General features: G+C 42.4%; 1 protein-coding gene across 1 annotated transcript in view; it reads left to right on the plus strand.

Moving 5' to 3' along the window:
- Positions 1-11,183: 11,183 nt before the first annotated feature.
- LOC143956663 (adenylate cyclase type 2-like) overlaps positions 11,184-18,207 on the plus strand; it is a gene marked incomplete at its 3' end in the record, with an annotated part of 65,318 nt that continues 58,294 nt past the window's right edge. The window contains exons 1-2 of the mRNA XM_077466850.1: positions 11,184-11,517; positions 16,872-17,237. Of these exons, the coding sequence (XP_077322976.1) occupies positions 17,055-17,237 (183 nt within the window). The remainder of the gene's footprint in view (positions 11,518-16,871; positions 17,238-18,207) is intronic.

Raw genomic sequence — 18,207 nt, forward strand, 5'->3', positions numbered from 1 at the left:
TATAGAATCTAAAATTGTATACTACATATTGGAACTATGTACAATAGGTATAATAACCAAGTAACTAAAAGTTCTGCTACCAGAAGTATATAAGGAGTAAATTGAAAGAGGATAGAGAATAGGGAGAAAAAGTAGAAGAGAGAGAGAGAAGATAAAATAAAAAGTAGTCTTAGGTAGGAGAAAAAATAGGGAAGAAAGAAATGAGAGGCAGTAGGGGTCCCCGGGGTAGTACATGGTAATAAACACATTCCATGAATGCAGAGAATGGAAGTATAAATGGAGATTACCAAGGTCTTAGTAGGGAAGCATCAAAATTGGAAGGCAAAAATTGAGTCACCCAAGGATTCCATATATTCTCAAAGTTGGATATTTTATCTTGAATTATAGCCTCTGTGTTGGCATGGATCATTGCTTGATTGACTCTATTTTTAGTTTCAGCAATTAAGGACGGGGATTTCCAAGATTTGGCAATTGTTTGTTTCGCGGCTGTAGTGATCTGTAATAGGAGTTTGAATTGGCGGTAGGAGAGAGTGGCCGGTTTTACGTTTAAAAGTGCTATTATAGGATCAGGATTGATAAGGATTTCAAACAGTCTTGAAATCATAAGAAATACATCTTTCCAGAAATTTTTTGGCTACCGGGTAATCCCAAGTATGAAGATGTGATCCAAGATGGACAGTGTTAGGTTTCCATGCACACAATAAAGTATGATCCTTTTTTATGCAGAAAAGGGAATGATCCAATATCTATTATAGCATAGGTATGCTTATAAAGCAGTAAATGTGACATTTCCTTAAACATTTACTGAAAATGAAGCCTCCTGATGCATGTTTTAAATGTTCGATTGATTCACCTACAGTGAACACTTTGAATGCCACATTCACTGATATTTTTATACACACTATATTACCAAATGTATTGGGACACCTGAATTTACACACACAAACTTTAATGTCACCCCAGTCTTAGTCTGTAGAGTTCAATATTGAGTTGGCCCACCCTTTGCAGCTATAACAGCTTCAACTCTTCTGGGAAGGCTGTCCACAAGGTTTAGGAGTGTGTCTATGGGAATGTCTGACCATTCTTCCAGAAGTGTATTTGTGAAGTCAGGCACTGATGTTGGACAAGGAGGCCTGGCTCACAGTCTCCGCTTATATTCATCCCAAAGGTGTTCTATCGGGTTGAGGTCAGGACTCTGTGCAGGCCAGTCAAGTGCCTCCACCAAAAACTCGCTAATCCATGAATGCTTTGTGCACTGGTCCAAAGCATTTAGTGGAGGGGGGATTATGGTGTAGAGGTGTTTTTCAGAGATTAAGCCTGGTCCTTTAGTTTCAGTGAAGGGAACTCTTAAGGCATCAGCATACCAAGACATTTTGGACAATTTCATGCTCCCTAACTTTGTAGGAACAGTTTGGGGATGGCCCCTTCCTGTTCCAACATGACTGAGCACCAGTGAACAAACAAGGTCCATAAAGACATGGATGAGAGAGTTTTGGGTGGGAGGACTTGACTGACCAGCACAAAGTCCTGACCTCAACTCGACAGAACACCTTTGAGATGAATTGGAGTGGACAGCCTTCCCTAAACCTTGTAGACAGCCTTCCCAGAAGAGTTGAAGCTATTATAGATGCAAGGGGTGGGCCAACTCAATATTGAACCCTATGGACTAAGACTGGGATGCCATTAAAGTTCATGTGCGTGTAAAGGCAAGCTCCCCAGTACTTTGAGAGAGAGAGACTCTACCTTTTTACCCCAAAACAATCCTTAAAATTTTCAGGTGTTGGGTAACCCCTGCTAAAATCGTCTACAGCTTATGATACATTAGTGTGATAATTAAGTTAAGAAACAATAATGTGTATCTACAGTGTTTGACAACCATAGTGGAAATGCCCTCTTACATTAAACGCTAGTGGAGAGGAACCATCTTAAATTTGTGGTCAATAGAAAAGGACTTCCTAACAGAAAAGGAAAAATGCCCCTTAGGTGGTCATGGGAAGAATGCCAGTCTTACAAATGGCCATAAAGACATCTGCTGTCAGTGGACAAGCTTCACTGGTACCACACTGCTGGCTGTGGTGAGTCAAGTCTGCTTTGAACAGGTCAGACTTTTAAGGCATGGAAGCAAATAGGAAAGTAGAAAAAAATATTTATTTTATTGAAAAATACAATATCATAACAGTGTTCAAAACAATATAAAAATCATATGAAATTATATAATTTGTACACTGAGCCCTTGTGCTACGCGTTTCACTGTAATGGCTTCCTCAGGCCACTGAAAAAGGTTCAAAGATGTAGCAAGAGAGAACAATGATAAATCTCAGTATCTGAAATGAGATATATTAGAGTTAAAATTCAAAACAAAGCATATATACATAAACTTTGCATTGTATGTCACATTTAAAAAGCATGTGCTCAACTATCCAGAAAGCAGGGAGGTAAGCATAATCAAAAGCGATGGTGAAAAAAAAAAGCCACTTCAAACGTGCATGTGCGCCAAAACCACCAAAGGAATTTGCTAAGCCATCAGATGCGCATGCATCGGCGCGTCATACTATCCAAGCTGCATTGTGGGATTGTGGATCTAACTTATGCGTGTGCACAGACATATTATTTATTTGGCTAGCATGTGCTCTCTATTGCTCTCTATATGCTTTTCAGTCTTGATCTGAGACTGTTTGTTTTTTTTTTGTTTTTTTCCTTTGTTTAACAATATTTGTACGGCAGTGTGGTGTTTATAGTTTCTTTGAGCAAACAAGTCTGCAGATATCTATTTGCTTATGGAGCGCATGCGCCAACTAATCCTCTGGCTACTGAGATATTCGCATCAAGCGGCGTTGTATTGTGCTGCTATGCGCCTTGTCTGTTATAGGCATCCTTTGTCGGTGCGCGCGCATAAGTTAGATCCACAATCCCTACAATGCAGCTTGGATAGTATGACGCGCCGATGCGTGCGCGTCTGATGGCTTAGTGAATTCCTTTGGTGGTTTTGCCGCACATGCACATTTTAAATAGCTTTTTTTTCCCCTACAATCCCCATAATTCACTCTGCTCACTATGATCACTGATTAGTGCGCATCATTTGATACAGGTGAGCTCCTACTATAAATTACCCACACTTGCATCCCCAATGTGTGCACAGCATTGGGGCTGTCTCCCAGGGGAATGCCTTCATTGTCTCCACAAAAATGTATGTACTTTTATTTGGACAGTTGACATGGTGGTTATTTTTCCTCTTTTGTCTTCTTTATCATTGCAGACTTTTACCTTTTTTAGTCTTTATATGCTGTTTGGCCATATTATGGGGGTTATTTACGAAAGGCAAATCCACTTTGCACTGAAAGTGCACTTGAAAGTGCGGTGGCTCTAAATCTAAGGGGTAGATCTGAAATGAGTGGAAGCTCTGCTAATTTTATCCTCCAATCATGTGCAAGCTAAAATGCTGTTTATTTTCCTTGCATGTCCCCCTCGGATCTACAGCGACTTTACTTCCAAGTGCACTTGCAGTGCAAAGTGGCTTTTCCTTTAGTAAATAACCCTCTGTGTCGCCAGCCTCTACTAAGCTTTTTGTGGATGGGATTATGTCCTCTATTGGCCATCCCCATTGATGGTAATTTACTGACTGAGACTTCTTTCCTGCCCCTGCTATAAGCAACTATCAATTTCTGTTTGGTAGGTACTCTATACAATAAATCTGTGCTATTATGTATATATAATATACTGAAGTTAGATGGCGGTTATTATTGGTCTTTTTATTTATTTTTTCTTTTATGTTAGTACTCATCAGAATGTGCATTTGCTGTCCACTCTATCACAGCGTGGTTGACCGCTCCATATATTTGGATCTGTCCTGGTTGCTATGACAATTATACTTGAGGCGCAGCTCATTTGAAGGTATATTCACTTTTTATTTAAAAAATTTTCTCCATCGTTTTTGATTATGATTGCCTCCCTGCTTTCTGGATAGTTGAGCACGTGCTTTTTAAATGTGACATACAATGCAAAGTTTATGTATATATGCTTTGTTTTGAATTTTAACTCTCACTATCTGAAATGAGATGTATCAGATTTATTGTTGTTCTCTCTTGCTGCGTCTTTGAACCTTTTTTTCCCCCGTGTCCTGAGGAAGCCTTTACGGCGAAACGCGTAGACACGACACACAAGGGCTCAATGTACAAATTATATAATTTCATATGATTTTTATATTGTTTTGAACATTGTTATGATATTGTATTTTTCAATAAAAAAATTTTTTTCTAGTTTCCTATTTGCTTCCATGCCTTAAAAGTCCGACATGTTTATTTGGTATCTTCTTTGTTTTCGCTTGATACATTACGGGTGTGGAATTGTGGGTGCTCCCTCCTTCCTATTTCTCAAGTCTGCTTCGCAATTATGCGGCACCATCAAGTAGGAGGTCAATATGCCAGTGCTTGCTGATCAAAGAACCCCTAGCAAACTCTGGAGGAGCCCAAAGGTTCCGTGAAATTCTGTATGAGAATAGCTGTTCTAGCACATTCATAAAACTTGAGCCTGTATAGCAAAGGTTCCAAAACATATATTTGAATACAAAGTGCTGGTTGTACCACCTTCATAAAAGGCATTCTTCTCCTTCAGGTATAGTGTTTGGTCACAGATGAAGCAATTTAAAAGGGAGGTTGTAGATCCATGAAAAAAATGTATTCTCACCTAGGTGGGTGCAGCTTCGGTCCAAAGCTGAATCTGTCCGCCCGCTGGCTATAGACTGAGAACTGAGCGATCAAACACCGCTGATTGCTCAGCTCTTGATGTTCAGACTACAGTGAGCTGGTGACTGTCTGTCACTGGAGTACTAGGTTGTGTAGGGGATGGGAGTCGCTGTCGCAGGCTCTCAGGAGCTCGCTGAGAGGTCAAGCCCACTGTCAGTCCAGGCATTTGGGTGCTCTGGCCCTGTGACATCAGCTGACAGGGGACTTTAGCATCCTATCGGCTGGAAATGGGTCATAGGTGTGCAGAACGAACCGCATTCCTGTGAGCCATAGGAATACAGACAAAAAAAAAGCATTGGCTACCTCTCATAAGTAAAATAAAAAGCTAACCTTTTAAAACTTTTTAAAGAGGTTATTACTTTAGAGATTAACATGTTTCACTTTTCTGATAAAGACCACTAACAAAATCTCTGCACTGTGCCTACAAGTGGCCAGAGATATAAGATTATAGTTGGATTTTTATGATCCTTGACCACTGCTGTAATTGGCAGAATCATAGATATCTGGATGGATTTGTATCTCTTTCTTTCAACTATGTAACCTACATCCATACACTAGAAACATTAGTTACTAAACTCTGGACTTCATGTGATATATGCATACCTTTTTTTTAGAGCTTCCTTTTCAGTTCACAAAGCCAGAAAGACGACTACCTCTATTATTCCTGTAAATAAGAACATGTAATTTGTTCACTGCTACTCTTTAATCCCATAGGCTCTTTTTCATCCTAATACCCAAAACAAACAACATGCTGCGTTTAAAAATGAAAATTCTGCTAAATGTGGTGTTTTTTTTTTTTTTTTCTAATCTGTAAATCTACCACTCACTACTTTCCTTAGTGATTTTAGAAGAAAAATCTAATCTATGGCGGCCTATATAGTGACCACATGCAGCAGCACGTGGGTTCTCATTTTTTTTTTTTTCATTCCAGCCATCCAGTATGTAATCAGATAACTAGGGGGCCAAAGGAGATATTACCCTATTGCAAAGGAAGATTATCAACCAGATTAAGCTTGAAATTGTATAAGCAACCATAGCAATCAGCTGATGTAAAGGCAGCATTAAACTAAACTTGCCATACGTCATGCATATTGGGGTTGAACAGGCTCACCAGGACATATTTACTTTTGAACCATTCTTTAGAAAAGGTTTAGCTGGAAAATCGCATCAGACCGTGATTTTACATATGACTGTGAATGCAGTCCTCTGAAAGTGCTAACAGTGCTTCGTAGCGTGGGCATTATTAACCACTTCAATACAGGGCACTTAAACACCTTCCTGCCCAGACCAATTTTGAGCTTTCAGCGCTGTCGCACTTTGAATGACAATTGCGCGGTCATGCTACACTGTACCCAAATGACATTTTTATCATTTTTTTCCCACAAATAGAGCTTTCTTTTGGTGGTATTTGATCACCTCTATGGTTTTTATTTTTTGCGCTACAAATAAAAAAATACCGAAAATTTTGAAAAAAAAAATGTTTTTTTTTTTGTTTCAAAACTTTGTAAATAAGTAAGTTTTTCTCCTTCACTGATGGGCACTGATGGGGCTACACTGGTGGGCACTGATGGGCACCAATGAAGTGGCACTGATGAGGTGGCATTGATGGACACTGATAGGCGGCACTGATGGGCGACACGGATGGACACTGATAGGTGGCACAAATTGGCACTGATAGCTGGCACGGATTGGCATGGATGGGCGGCACAGATGGGCATGGATGGGCGGCACAGATGGGCATGGATAGGCGGCACAGATGGGCATGGGTGGGCACTCATAGGCGGCACAGGTGGGCACTCATAGGCGGCACAGGTGGGCACTCATAGGCGGCATTGGTGTTATACTGTACTAATGGATGCCAATCAGTGATGCCCATTGTGGGCACTAATTGGCATCCATTATGGGCACTGATTGGCATCCATTGTGCTGACCATTGGCATCCCTGGTGGTCTAGGGAGGATAACCTTTTCCTTGGTGGTGTCCCTGGTGGTCCAGTGTGGGCATCCTCGGGGGGGCTGTGCTGATAATCGATCAGCACAGACCCCCCCTGTCAGAGGAGCAGCCGATCGGCTCTCCTCTACTCGCGTCTGACAGACGCGAGTGAGGAAAAGCCGATCACTGGCTCTTCCCATTTACACTGTGATCAGCCATGATTGGACACGGCTGATCACGTGGTAAAGAGTCTCCGTCGGAGACTCTTTACCGAGATCGTAGTTGCCGGGTGTCAGACTGACACCCCGCAACAACGATCGCCGCGATGCGCGCCCCCGGGGGCGCGCAGCGGCTCATAATCCTGAGGACGTCATATGACGTCCGGTTAGGATTATCAAACCACTTTGCCGCCGTCTTTTTGTAATAGGGCGGGCGGCAAGTGGTTAAGGTGGTAGTAAACTCTGCATTTTGATTTTCACCTGCAGGTAAGTTTATAATAAAGCTTATCTGTATGTAAGATCAATATCTCCTAAACGTGCACAGTTTAGGAGATAAGCTTGTGATGTCATCGAGGAAGATATCTTGTCAACAGCACTGTCGCTAAGCCTTACTAATGGCCACCCTCTCACGAGCGGTCTTGTTGGAAAACCAGTATTTGATCAGCGCTTGCAGCTAATGGCTGCGGGGCTCTCTCCCTTTTTTTTTTTTTTAACCTGCTGGTTTTAAAGGGGAAAAAATTTTTTTTACGTGTATACACAGCTTAACCACTTACAGACCGGACCATTTTGCTGGTCAAAGGCCAGACCACTTTTTGCGATTCGGCACTGTGTCGCTTTAACTGACAATTGCGTGGTCGTGGCTCCCAAACAAAATTGACGTCCTTTTTTTCCCACAAATGGAGCTTTCTTTTGGTGGTATTTGATCACCCCTGCGGTTTTTATTTTTTGCGCTATAAACAAAAATAGAGCGACAATTTTGAAAAAAACGCATTTTTTACTTTTTGGTATAATAAATATCCCCAAAAATATATAAAAAAAACATTTTTTTTCCCTCAGTTTAGGCCGATACGTATTCTTCTACATATTTTTGGTAAAAAAAAAACACAATAAGCGATTATTGATTGGTTTGCGCAAAAGTTATAGCGTTTACAAAATAGGGATAGTTTTATAGCATTTTTATTAATATTTTTTTATTATTTTTGTTTTTACTAGTAATGGCGGCGATCAGCGATTTTTTTTTTTTATTTTTTATTTTTTTTGTGACTGCGACATTGTGGGGGACCCATCGGACATTTTTGACACATTTTTGGGACCATTGTCATTTATACAGTAATCACTGCTATATAAATGCAGTGATTCCTGTGTAAATGACACTGGCAGTGAAGGGGTTAACCAGTGGGTGGCAGTGTAGGGGTTAAGTGTTCCTAGGGGTGTGTTACTAACTGTGGGAGGGTTGGGCTTTCATTTAGTGAACACTGATCTCTGCTCCAATCCCATGGAGCAGAGATCAGCGTCACTAGTTGCTAGGTAGAATGGAGAAATGCTGTTTACACGGCATTTCCTCCATTCGGCCGCTCCGTGAGACGATCGCGGGGATGCCCGCGGCGATCGAGTCCGCGGGTCCCACGACCGGACTCACGGGGGTGCCGACCAGCGCGACCAGCCGGCGGCGGCGCGCTCCCGATGGCAGGGCGGCATTGAATATTGGACGTACCTGTACGCCAATATGCCTGCCCGTGCCATTCTGTCGACGTACATCGTCGTGCGCTGGTCGGGAAGTGGTTAAAGCGTTCCCCTCCCCACCAAAAAAAATATGGATCCAGCTCCTTTTAAAGGAGTGCATTTGCTGTGTAATTTGGACCCCTGTAATGCCAAAAAAAAAAACCCTGGCTGATCCTGCAGTTTCTCCCCCTCCCCTATGTAAACTGACCACGGTAATCATGGCTGCTGAGCCCTGACATCGTGGTCAGTTTATGTGACTCCGTCTTCTGTGTCTGTCTCATCTGTCCACCTCCACTGTGTCACAACTAGTGACAGTGCTGCTCCATCCCCCTCCTGCTGCAGAAATAATGAATATATCTATATACTATCCGCTTTTTTTGTCTTCTAATACAGTGCCCCCCGTCTCTGTTTTATATATGGTGGAAAAACAAAAAAACAAAAACCTCCTTAAGGCTAAGTTCACACTGCTGCGATGCCTGAGATCGGATGTGAATCGCACTGCAGTGCAAATCACATGCGATCCCTGTGCGGTGCGATTTCAGCCATACAAATAGTATGGCTGGATTCACATCGCATATGGCCCAAACTCGTACAGGACCCTTTTTTTGGTCCGCAGCAGAATTGGATCGCATGGGTGTTCACACCATGCGATCTGATTCCTGTCTGAGTTTGCCGATCGCACTGAGATATGCGAACTGATTTGGAGGTGTCATTAACTTTTAACTGACACTCCCAGCAGTTCGCATAGGGCAGTGTGAACTGCCGCCGGGAGACGTGCGATGCGGGAACCCGCAGTGGATTTGCAGCGCTCCCGTATCGCAGCACTGTGAACCGAGCCTTACCGTATCTCAGGACGGCTCCCGGCACTCACGTGACCGTGTCAGATGGGCAGAGAGGAGACACGGCTGGTTACATGAGGGTCGGGAGCTGCCTTGAGATACAGTAAAGTAGAATTGTTTGGTGTTTTATATAAAAAAAAAAAAAAAACACAGACAGGGGGGCACTGTATTAGGAGACAAAATGGATTATGTGAAAGTGGGTTATCAAGTTAGTCATACTCTAAGCAAATTTTTGTGTGGTTCCTGATGAACTGGCTGAAATTCACTCAGTAGGTGGTCCTGTAGACCCCAAACCAGTCCTGAAGAAGCCTGCTGGAAATTTTTCAGGCGAGCAGCCCAGCATTCATCCATCTATGCTGTTTAGCATGAATAGAGGAGATTTCTTTTAAGTCTGCATGCTGAATGAAAAATCTTACAGCATATGGCCAGTTTAAAGGGGTTATAAAGGTAGGATGTTTTTCTTTTTTTTTATCTTAATGCATTCTATTCCCCTCATACTTACCCGAGCCCCATCTTGATCCAGCAATGTTGCACGAGGGACTTGGCTGTCGGGGACTCTCCCTCCTTGTTAGCTGAGACGGCAGTGAAGCACCATTGGCTGCTGCTGTCAAAGTTAGTGAGCCAATGAGAGCGAGGAGGCGGGAACCGGGGCTCCCTGGCTGAATGGATACAGGGAGATGTGGCTCGTCTGGGGTGCCCCCCATAGCAAACTGGAGGAGGGAGGGGCCAGGAGCACCGAAGGGGGACCTGAGAAGAGGAGGATCTGCTTTGTGGATTTCCCATCCGTGCTAAACTGCATGGATGAAGGGATCTTCTCTGGCCATTTCTAGGTCGGGGGACATCTCTGGCCATTTCTAGGTCGGGGGACATCTCTGGCCACTTCTAGGTCGGGGGACATCTCTGGCCACTTCTAGGTCGGGGGACATCTCTGGCCACTTCTAGGTCGGGGGACATCTCTGGCCACTTCTAGGTCGGGGGACAACTCTGGCCACTTCTAGGTCGGGGGACAACTCTGGCCACTTCTAGGTCGGGGGACATCTCTGGCCACTTCTAGGTCGGGGGACATCTCTGGCCACTTCTAGGTCGGGGGACATCTCTGGCCACTTCTAGGTCGGGGGACATCTCTGGCCACTTCTAGGTCGGGGGACATCTCTGGCCACTTCTAGGTCGGGGGACATCTCTGGCCACTTCTAGGTCGGGGGACATCTCTGGCCACTTCTAGGTCGGGGGACAACTCTGGCCACTTCTAGGTCGGGGGACATCTCTGGCCACTTCTAGGTCGGGGGACATCTCTGGCCACTTCTAGGTCGGGGGACATCTCTGGCCACTTCTAGGTCGGGGGACATCTCTGGCCACTTCTAGGTCGGGGGACATCTCTGGCCACTTCTAGGTCGGGGGACATCTCTGGCCACTTCTAGGTCGGGGGACATCTCTGGCCACTTCTAGGTCGGGGGACATCTCTGGCCACTTCTAGGTCGGGGGACATCTCTGGCCACTTCTAGGTCGGGGGACATCTCTGGCCACTTCTAGGTCGGGGGACATCTCTGGCCACTTCTAGGTCGGGGGACATCTCTGGCCACTTCTAGGTCGGGGGACAACTCTGGCCACTTCTAGGTCGGGGGACAACTCTGGCCACTTCTAGGTCGGGGGACAACTCTGGCCACTTCTAGGTCGGGGGACAACTCTGGCCACTTCTAGGTCGGGGGACAACTCTGGCCACTTCTAGGTCGGGGGACATCTCTGGCCACTTCTAGGTCGGGGGACATCTCTGACCAATGTCTATATTGTAGAGCTCAGTGTTCTGTGTTGAGTACAGGCAGCGTGTATTTGTCGCTGTGCTAGCACTTCCTCCGTAGAAGAGTAATGTAGAGGTGTGCTGGTCGGAGCACGCTCGGTGCAGAACACACACGATCGGCTTTTCCTATTATCACCTCTAGGAGTAAGGAGGGCACGGAGCTATGACAGAGCCGGGACACCACACTCCGCTCCTGTGCTGTACAAGTCAGGGGACAGACAGTCTTCCACCCTCCTCCTCCCTGCAGATCAAAGTTCTCTTCCGTTCTTGTATCACTAAGTACTTAGCTGTCCTCCTCGTGGCGTCATCCTGAGCCCCCGCTTCCTCCCCGCACAGCTCAGCGCACACAGCCAGCCGCACTCTGCACGGGGCGGATCCAAACCGGAGTGTTGTTATTGATTCTCCAACTTTATCTTATCATCCTGAACTATCCACCGAGAGTGACAAAGAGCACTGCGAGCACACCATGGCACATCACCTACTCCCAGGTCAGTATCCTCACTGGGGGACACTTACCGGCCAACTTATCGCTTCTGTACATGGCAAGGGTTGGATTCCCCCGCAATGTATGTGATCGGGTGTTCAATATACTGTATATATTAAGGTGATCAGTGTACTGTATATAAAGGTGTAGCTGATCAGTGTACTGTGTATGATCAGGTGCTCAGTGTACTGTATATAAAGGTGATCAGTGTACTGTATATGATCAGTGTACTGTATATAAAGGTGATCAGTGTACTGTATATAAAGGTGTAGGTGATCAGTGTACTGTATAAGATCGGGTGTTCAATATACTGTAAATATTAAGGTGTACTGTATATGATCAGGTGTTCCGATAGTGTACACTGAACACCTGATCATATATACAGTACACCTTAATATATACAGTATGTTGAACACCTGATCATATACTGAACAGGCGATAATACACTAGTGTTCAATATATTGTATATGATCAGGTATTCAATGTACTGTATTTGATCAGGTTTTCAATATACTGTATACGATAGGGTGTTCAATATACCATATATATTAAGGTGTACTGTATATGAGTATATGATCGGGTGTTTAGTGTACAGTATATGATCTTGTGTTTAGTGTACTGTATATGATCGGGTGTTCAGTGTTTGGTATATGATTGGGTGTTCAGTGTACTGTATATGATCAAGTGTTCAAAATACTGTATAATCAGGTGTTCTGATATTATACAGTACACTGAACACCTGATCATATACAGTACACCTTAATATATACAGTATATTAACACCTGATCATATACAGTACACTGAACACGCAATCACATACAATACACTGGTGTTCAATGTACTGTACTTGATCAGGTTTTCAATATACTGTGTATATGATCAGGTTTTCAATGTACTGCATATATTAAGGGGTACGGTATATGATCGGGTGTTCAGTGTACGGTATATATTAAGGTGTACTGTATATGATCAGGTGTTCCGATAGTATACAGTACACTGAACACGCAATCATATACAATACACTGGTGTTCAATATACTGTATGTGTTCAGTATATGATCAGGTGTGCAATGTACTGTGTTTTTGATCAAGTTTTTGTGCGATTAGGTGTTCAATGTATCGCAAGCGATCAGGCATTGTGTGTGTGTGTGTGTGTGTGATCAGGTGTTCACTGTACTGTACACTGCTTATAGTCACTTCCAATGGCTTGCCCCTTAGTTACTTTACAATCCAGGTCAATGACATCAAATCTCTGTAAACATTAGATATTTGTTGATGAGTTGTATTATTGATGAGGGAGGTGTGTGTGTGTGTAAAAAAAAAAAAAAAAAAAAAAAAAAAATATATATATATATATATATATATATGTATATGTCTTGATGTCTAACTTTACAGAGAATATTTCAAAGTTGTGTTACCGATATAACTAAATTTAATACATAAGAGGGGACAATATATTTTTCCTCCTATTTATTTTAAAGTATTATTATACTTTTATTTTTTAAACCAAATTGTAGAGTATTTCTAGGCTATACTAAGGGATATAACTAAAATTAATAAGGGAAAAAAATTGTTTGTACACTTTTTTTTTTTTTAATTTTTTTTTTTATATCTATAATACAACTTTTATAGACAAACAACTCATATAAACAAATATAAGATGTTTTGCTTTTTTGCTTTGAAGTTAATTTTGACAGGTTTGTTAATGTATTCTTTTCATAGAGAGTGTGTGTGTGCGTGTATATATACATATAATATATTTCGGTTTAATTTGAAAGGTTTGCTGCATCTATCTCAGGCACCCCCGGGGGTACATGTACGACAGGCTGAAGAATCGTGCTCCACATTAGCCATCTTGTCCTAGTTTTCCCAGTGCAGTACAGATTATTTGGTATTTTAATTTTTTGGGGGCTTTAGCAATCTTTTGAAAGCTAATCTTTTCTCGAATTCCAACTTTTTGTTATATGAATAGGATTCCTTGGAATGGACATCTATTAGAATTTAATGCACTGGAAGTTGAAAGGAAATGACAACTATGACAAAAGCTATCGCATGTAATGTAGGCTGATCACTGGAGGATCTGAAGCATGTATAGATGGGTTGAAAAATCTGGGATCACGTGGTTAGTGTGTGTGTGTCGAGAAGGAATTGTTGAAAAGCTTTTAAATAGTACGTAATGAAAGGAATGAAATCCAGGCAGTCAGGCTTTGTGAACGGCGCGATTCTGTGCAAATCAGACAAATATGTGCACTCAGGTGAATTGAAAGCTCACAAATTGTGTTTTTTATTATTATTTTTATTTTTTATTTTTATTTTTTGTAAATTCCATAAGGTATAAAGAACAAATTTTAAAGTCCTTTTCCAAGAAATTGAGCTTTGACCACCTGCTATTTCCACCGTGACTGGAAAAAGTGACGTCGTAGATTGGCCGGTCAGCTGTAGCTGCAGTGATGCCTGTCACCTCTCATTTCTATGGGAGAGCTGCTCTAATAGTCTACTGTCCTGTAAATAGCCTGGGGCTATATGTGCCCTGTCACTCTGGCCTTAGGCATAATAAACAAATGGATGTTCTCAAATCATTTTTCTTCACACCTCGTATTGATCCATTCCTGGAAAAGGCGGGCAAACTTAAAGCTGCTCATACGTTATACAACCAGATTGTACAGTCTCCTTCTAGGTCTACCAAAACTATATAATATGAGGATATCCCTAAACAATCTGATCAGTGGTGTCAAATCAGGCAGGCTCTTGCACTATAGAGTTGTTGAAATATCCAAAGGAGATTGTACAATCAGATTATATAGTGTATGCAGATTTTAAACTGGCCATATATTGTACAGTCGGGCTTTATAATCTCCTCCAACTTTACCAAAACTATACAATATAGGCACAAACCTAAACAATCGTTTATCTATTTGTATCTAAATATTCAAGTCTTCATACTACATAGTGACTTGTAGAGCTTAGTTCCACCCAAAAGCGAAAGCTCCGCTTATCGGTCTGCACCACCACCCGACCGGGCCATAGCTGAAAGACTGCTACAGCGCGGTCGGCTTATTCCAGGAGGGCGTCCATGAACGTCCTCCCAGAATGTTGCTCTTGTGCACTCCCGTAATCACGGTTATTTCCGGTTCACTGTAAATGGCCGCTGGCAGCGTCCGTTTACCACGTGATCGCTCCGTCATTTGTAAACAAACTGGCGTCATGCCATGACGCCGGTTCCTCCCTACCCTCTCTGTACCGATCTGTACATTGCAAGGGGAGAGGTGGAGAGAATGTTTGTAGCAGCACTGTGGGCTGGATCTGTAGTGCCCACGGTGCTGCTCTCTGCCAATACTCTGGCAATACTCACCAATACTCTGCAATAAATGTTAACAGAAACAAAGAATTATTATTATTATTATTTTTTTAACCGAATTTTAAGTATTTTCTGATTTTATAGCGCAAAACAATAAAAAAAACCCAGCGGTGATTAAATACCACCGAAAGAAATCTCTATTTGTGTGAAAAAAAGGACAAACATTTCATATGGGTACAGTGTTGCATGACTAATTGTCATTCAAAGTGTGAGAACAGCGAAAGCTCAAAATTGGTCTGGTTAGGAATGGGGTTTAAGTGCCCAGTGAGCAAGTAGTTATTTGTAGTATTTGTAGCTTGTGACTTTTTTTTTTTTTTTTTGCGGTGGTGAAACGCCACTTTAAAGCCCAACTCTGGGCAAATAACAGCAACCAATTAACCCTTGAAATGCAGGCACAGCCCCACTGCAAGGTATAATTGCTTGTTTTGTCTAGGACAGAGGAGAAACACTTTTACTTACCCGATCTTCCGCTGCCCCTTCAAATGTTGCTTCCCCCACCCTCCGGCAGTGGACTGTTCCTCTGCGTGATCACCTCCTAGTACAGGGCGGTGGACCCTGCTCTGGGATTGGTGACATCAGGATCCTAGACCAAAAGAGCATGTGGGTGTAGATGCTGTAAGTAAATCTTCCAGGCATAAACAAGCAATTAACCCTTGCAGTGTGGGCACCGGCGCTGCAAGGGATTTTTTTTTATTAACCCAGAGTTGGGATCAAGGAAACTGTACAAGTAGGTTGTATAGTGTGTGTGTGTGGTTACCTTTTTTGTCCCCATTCAGACTAGTGCAATTTGAGATGCACTGCTGTTGCACAGCATCGCACAACAATGTAAATCGTATTGTTGTCAATGTTACCCCTTCACATCAATGCAGCACATTTTTGGAAAAGGTGGTAGAGCGATTTTGGCCCAATAGACATCAGTGACCACCAAAAACATAAATTTTACTGCATTTTTGGCTGAGTTGTGTATTAAATCTAGCTTCCTTTGTCTACAAACACATAAACAAAAAAACAAACAAAGAAAAAAAGTTGCATTACGAAATTGTGCTGAAAATAGGATCATGCTGCATCACCTTTTCATTTTGCTAGATGCTGCAGCATCTTAAAGCTGATATCCATGATAAGGGAATATTGTCTAAATATAAGAACCATGTGTATTCTTCCTTGAATTTTGGTGGTAGTTCTTCCAGATCTGTGCAGTAATCCAGTGTGAAACTTTGCCTCTGGGCAGGAGCTTCCTGTAATAAAGACCAGTCACTGCTGTGCTCTCCCCTTGTGCAGGGTGACTGGTCTTGTCTCCGCCCCTTCCTGTAGTTTTCTGCAGGCAGCCTCCAGTGGATTGGGTCTACTGGGTCTCTCCCCAAAGCTCTGCTTTCTGCATAGGCTATATACAGCATAATGAAAAAGGCATTGCTATTTTTATAAGGTAAAACCTTGCTTTTGTAATGGTATTTGGTGCACATAGAATGGATTTATATTCTTTGTGGCTATTGTGAAATATATATATTTAAATGAAAGATTGTGTGCCTGAAGTTCATATTTAAAGAGATTTGTAAACCTAACTTTGTTATAAAAAAAAAAAAAAGTTATACTTGCTCTATGCAATGGTTTTGCACAGAGCAGCCTCGATCCTCATTACATAAATGCTTTATGGAATATGTCAACCCACAATTTCATATTCCTGATATGTACCTGCCGTACCATGTACTTGTATGAAAAAGTATCCTGTTTTCTGTGTATTGTTTCCTTTGTAAGAAATCCATGGTGTTCTTGCCAGTTCTATCCTTTTAATATTAAAAACTGTCCACACTAGACAGTGTGGTCAGTTTTCTGGCTGTGCTGGGAACTGCCATCTGCACCAAATGCATAGATTTTGTGGACATTGGTTATATGGCTACAAACACCTGTGATTGCATGATCATAATTTTGGAGTAGGGGGATTTATAATTTTTCATTAACTTTTTGTAATTGTCTGATTTTTGTATTTTTATTTATTTTTTTAGATCTAATTTTGAACTGAGACTCCTGTAATGATCATCTCAGCGCGATGTCTTGTCTATGGAGATCCTACAACTCTGTTTCTGGACCTTTGTGATGGACCCTAAATTATGCTCCATACTCTTCTGCCAGTTCCTCCGTGTACCAGCTTGTTCCAGGAGCAAAAGACACAGAGATAGTTGATACAGATGCCAGAGAACAGCAGGGCTCCTTCGAGCCCTTACTCAACGCGATTTTGCAAGGAAAAGGAAGGTCTCTTTTATGAGTCCTACTATCGCTTGCGTCAGCAATATCCAGTGATCCTTCTCCTGTTGCTTATAGTCCTGGCAATATGCTGCGCACTTATAGCCATCACCTTTGGCACCAGGCGGGTATGTAACCCTTTATTTTTTTTTTGTGTTGTATAGCTGTAGTTTTGCACCGTCTAGCAATAAATATAGTGCTTTTGAACAGAGCTAGAATGTGTCAGATAAATGTTCAACCAGGCTGTCCTCCTCCAAGTCAGCATTTGTCTTTCAGAGAATATTAATATAAGGTAATGCATTACAGAATTGAGCACCCTTTTTTAAAGAGGAACTGCAGTTTGCTCACATAATTCCCTCCAACCACTGCATATTTTATATATACTGTGCTTCTGTACTTGCCAAATATGCTACATAAATCTCCCTCCAAATGTTGCTGCAACCATTTTAACTGTGGGCAGCTGAAGCTGCTACCTGTTCACTTCCTGGATTTACACACACACACACACACACACACACACACCTCTCATTGGCCCTCTTATGACTCTTCCCCCCCCTCCCTTCCTGACAGACTCTCACGAAAGTGAGAGCGAGAGCTGTGCATGATGTCATAAGCCTAGGATAATGACCAGACAAGAAGCAGGAAGTGGGCTGTATAAGGTATTTACTGGCACAAAAAAAAATGTTTTACTATCCAAAGTTAAAACAAGAAGGGCAGAAGATTTAATAGGTGGAAAGTTGAAAAAATTACTGAAGGTCTACCTTAAGAAAGGAAGTCCTGACTGATAAAAAACATGATCTGTTACATTAATCTCCTTCTCTTCCCCAAAGAGCCTAGTTTAATAATTCTGCAAATACTGTATGTGAGGTCAAAAAGTTTAACATGTTTTGAGTGGTGGGATCACTGGTCTTTATGAGCCTGACCACCCATGAAAAAAGTACCCACCTGCTCCCCCTGTTGAGCTGATCACAGCTTTATTGGTAGAATTTCTTTTTTACCATGTCGGCTTTACATGGTTCTGGCTTTCAGCCCTCTGATGGTTATTGGACACCTGTCTGGAATGTGTGGTGAAGATGGGTGTTCGGACAATCTCATAAT

This window comes from Lithobates pipiens, unplaced genomic scaffold, assembly GCF_037356315.1.
Source record: "Lithobates pipiens isolate NorthernLeopardFrog02 unplaced genomic scaffold, aLitPip1_a1.2 Scaffold_4, whole genome shotgun sequence".
In the NCBI taxonomy this organism is placed as follows: domain Eukaryota; kingdom Metazoa; phylum Chordata; class Amphibia; order Anura; family Ranidae; genus Lithobates; species Lithobates pipiens.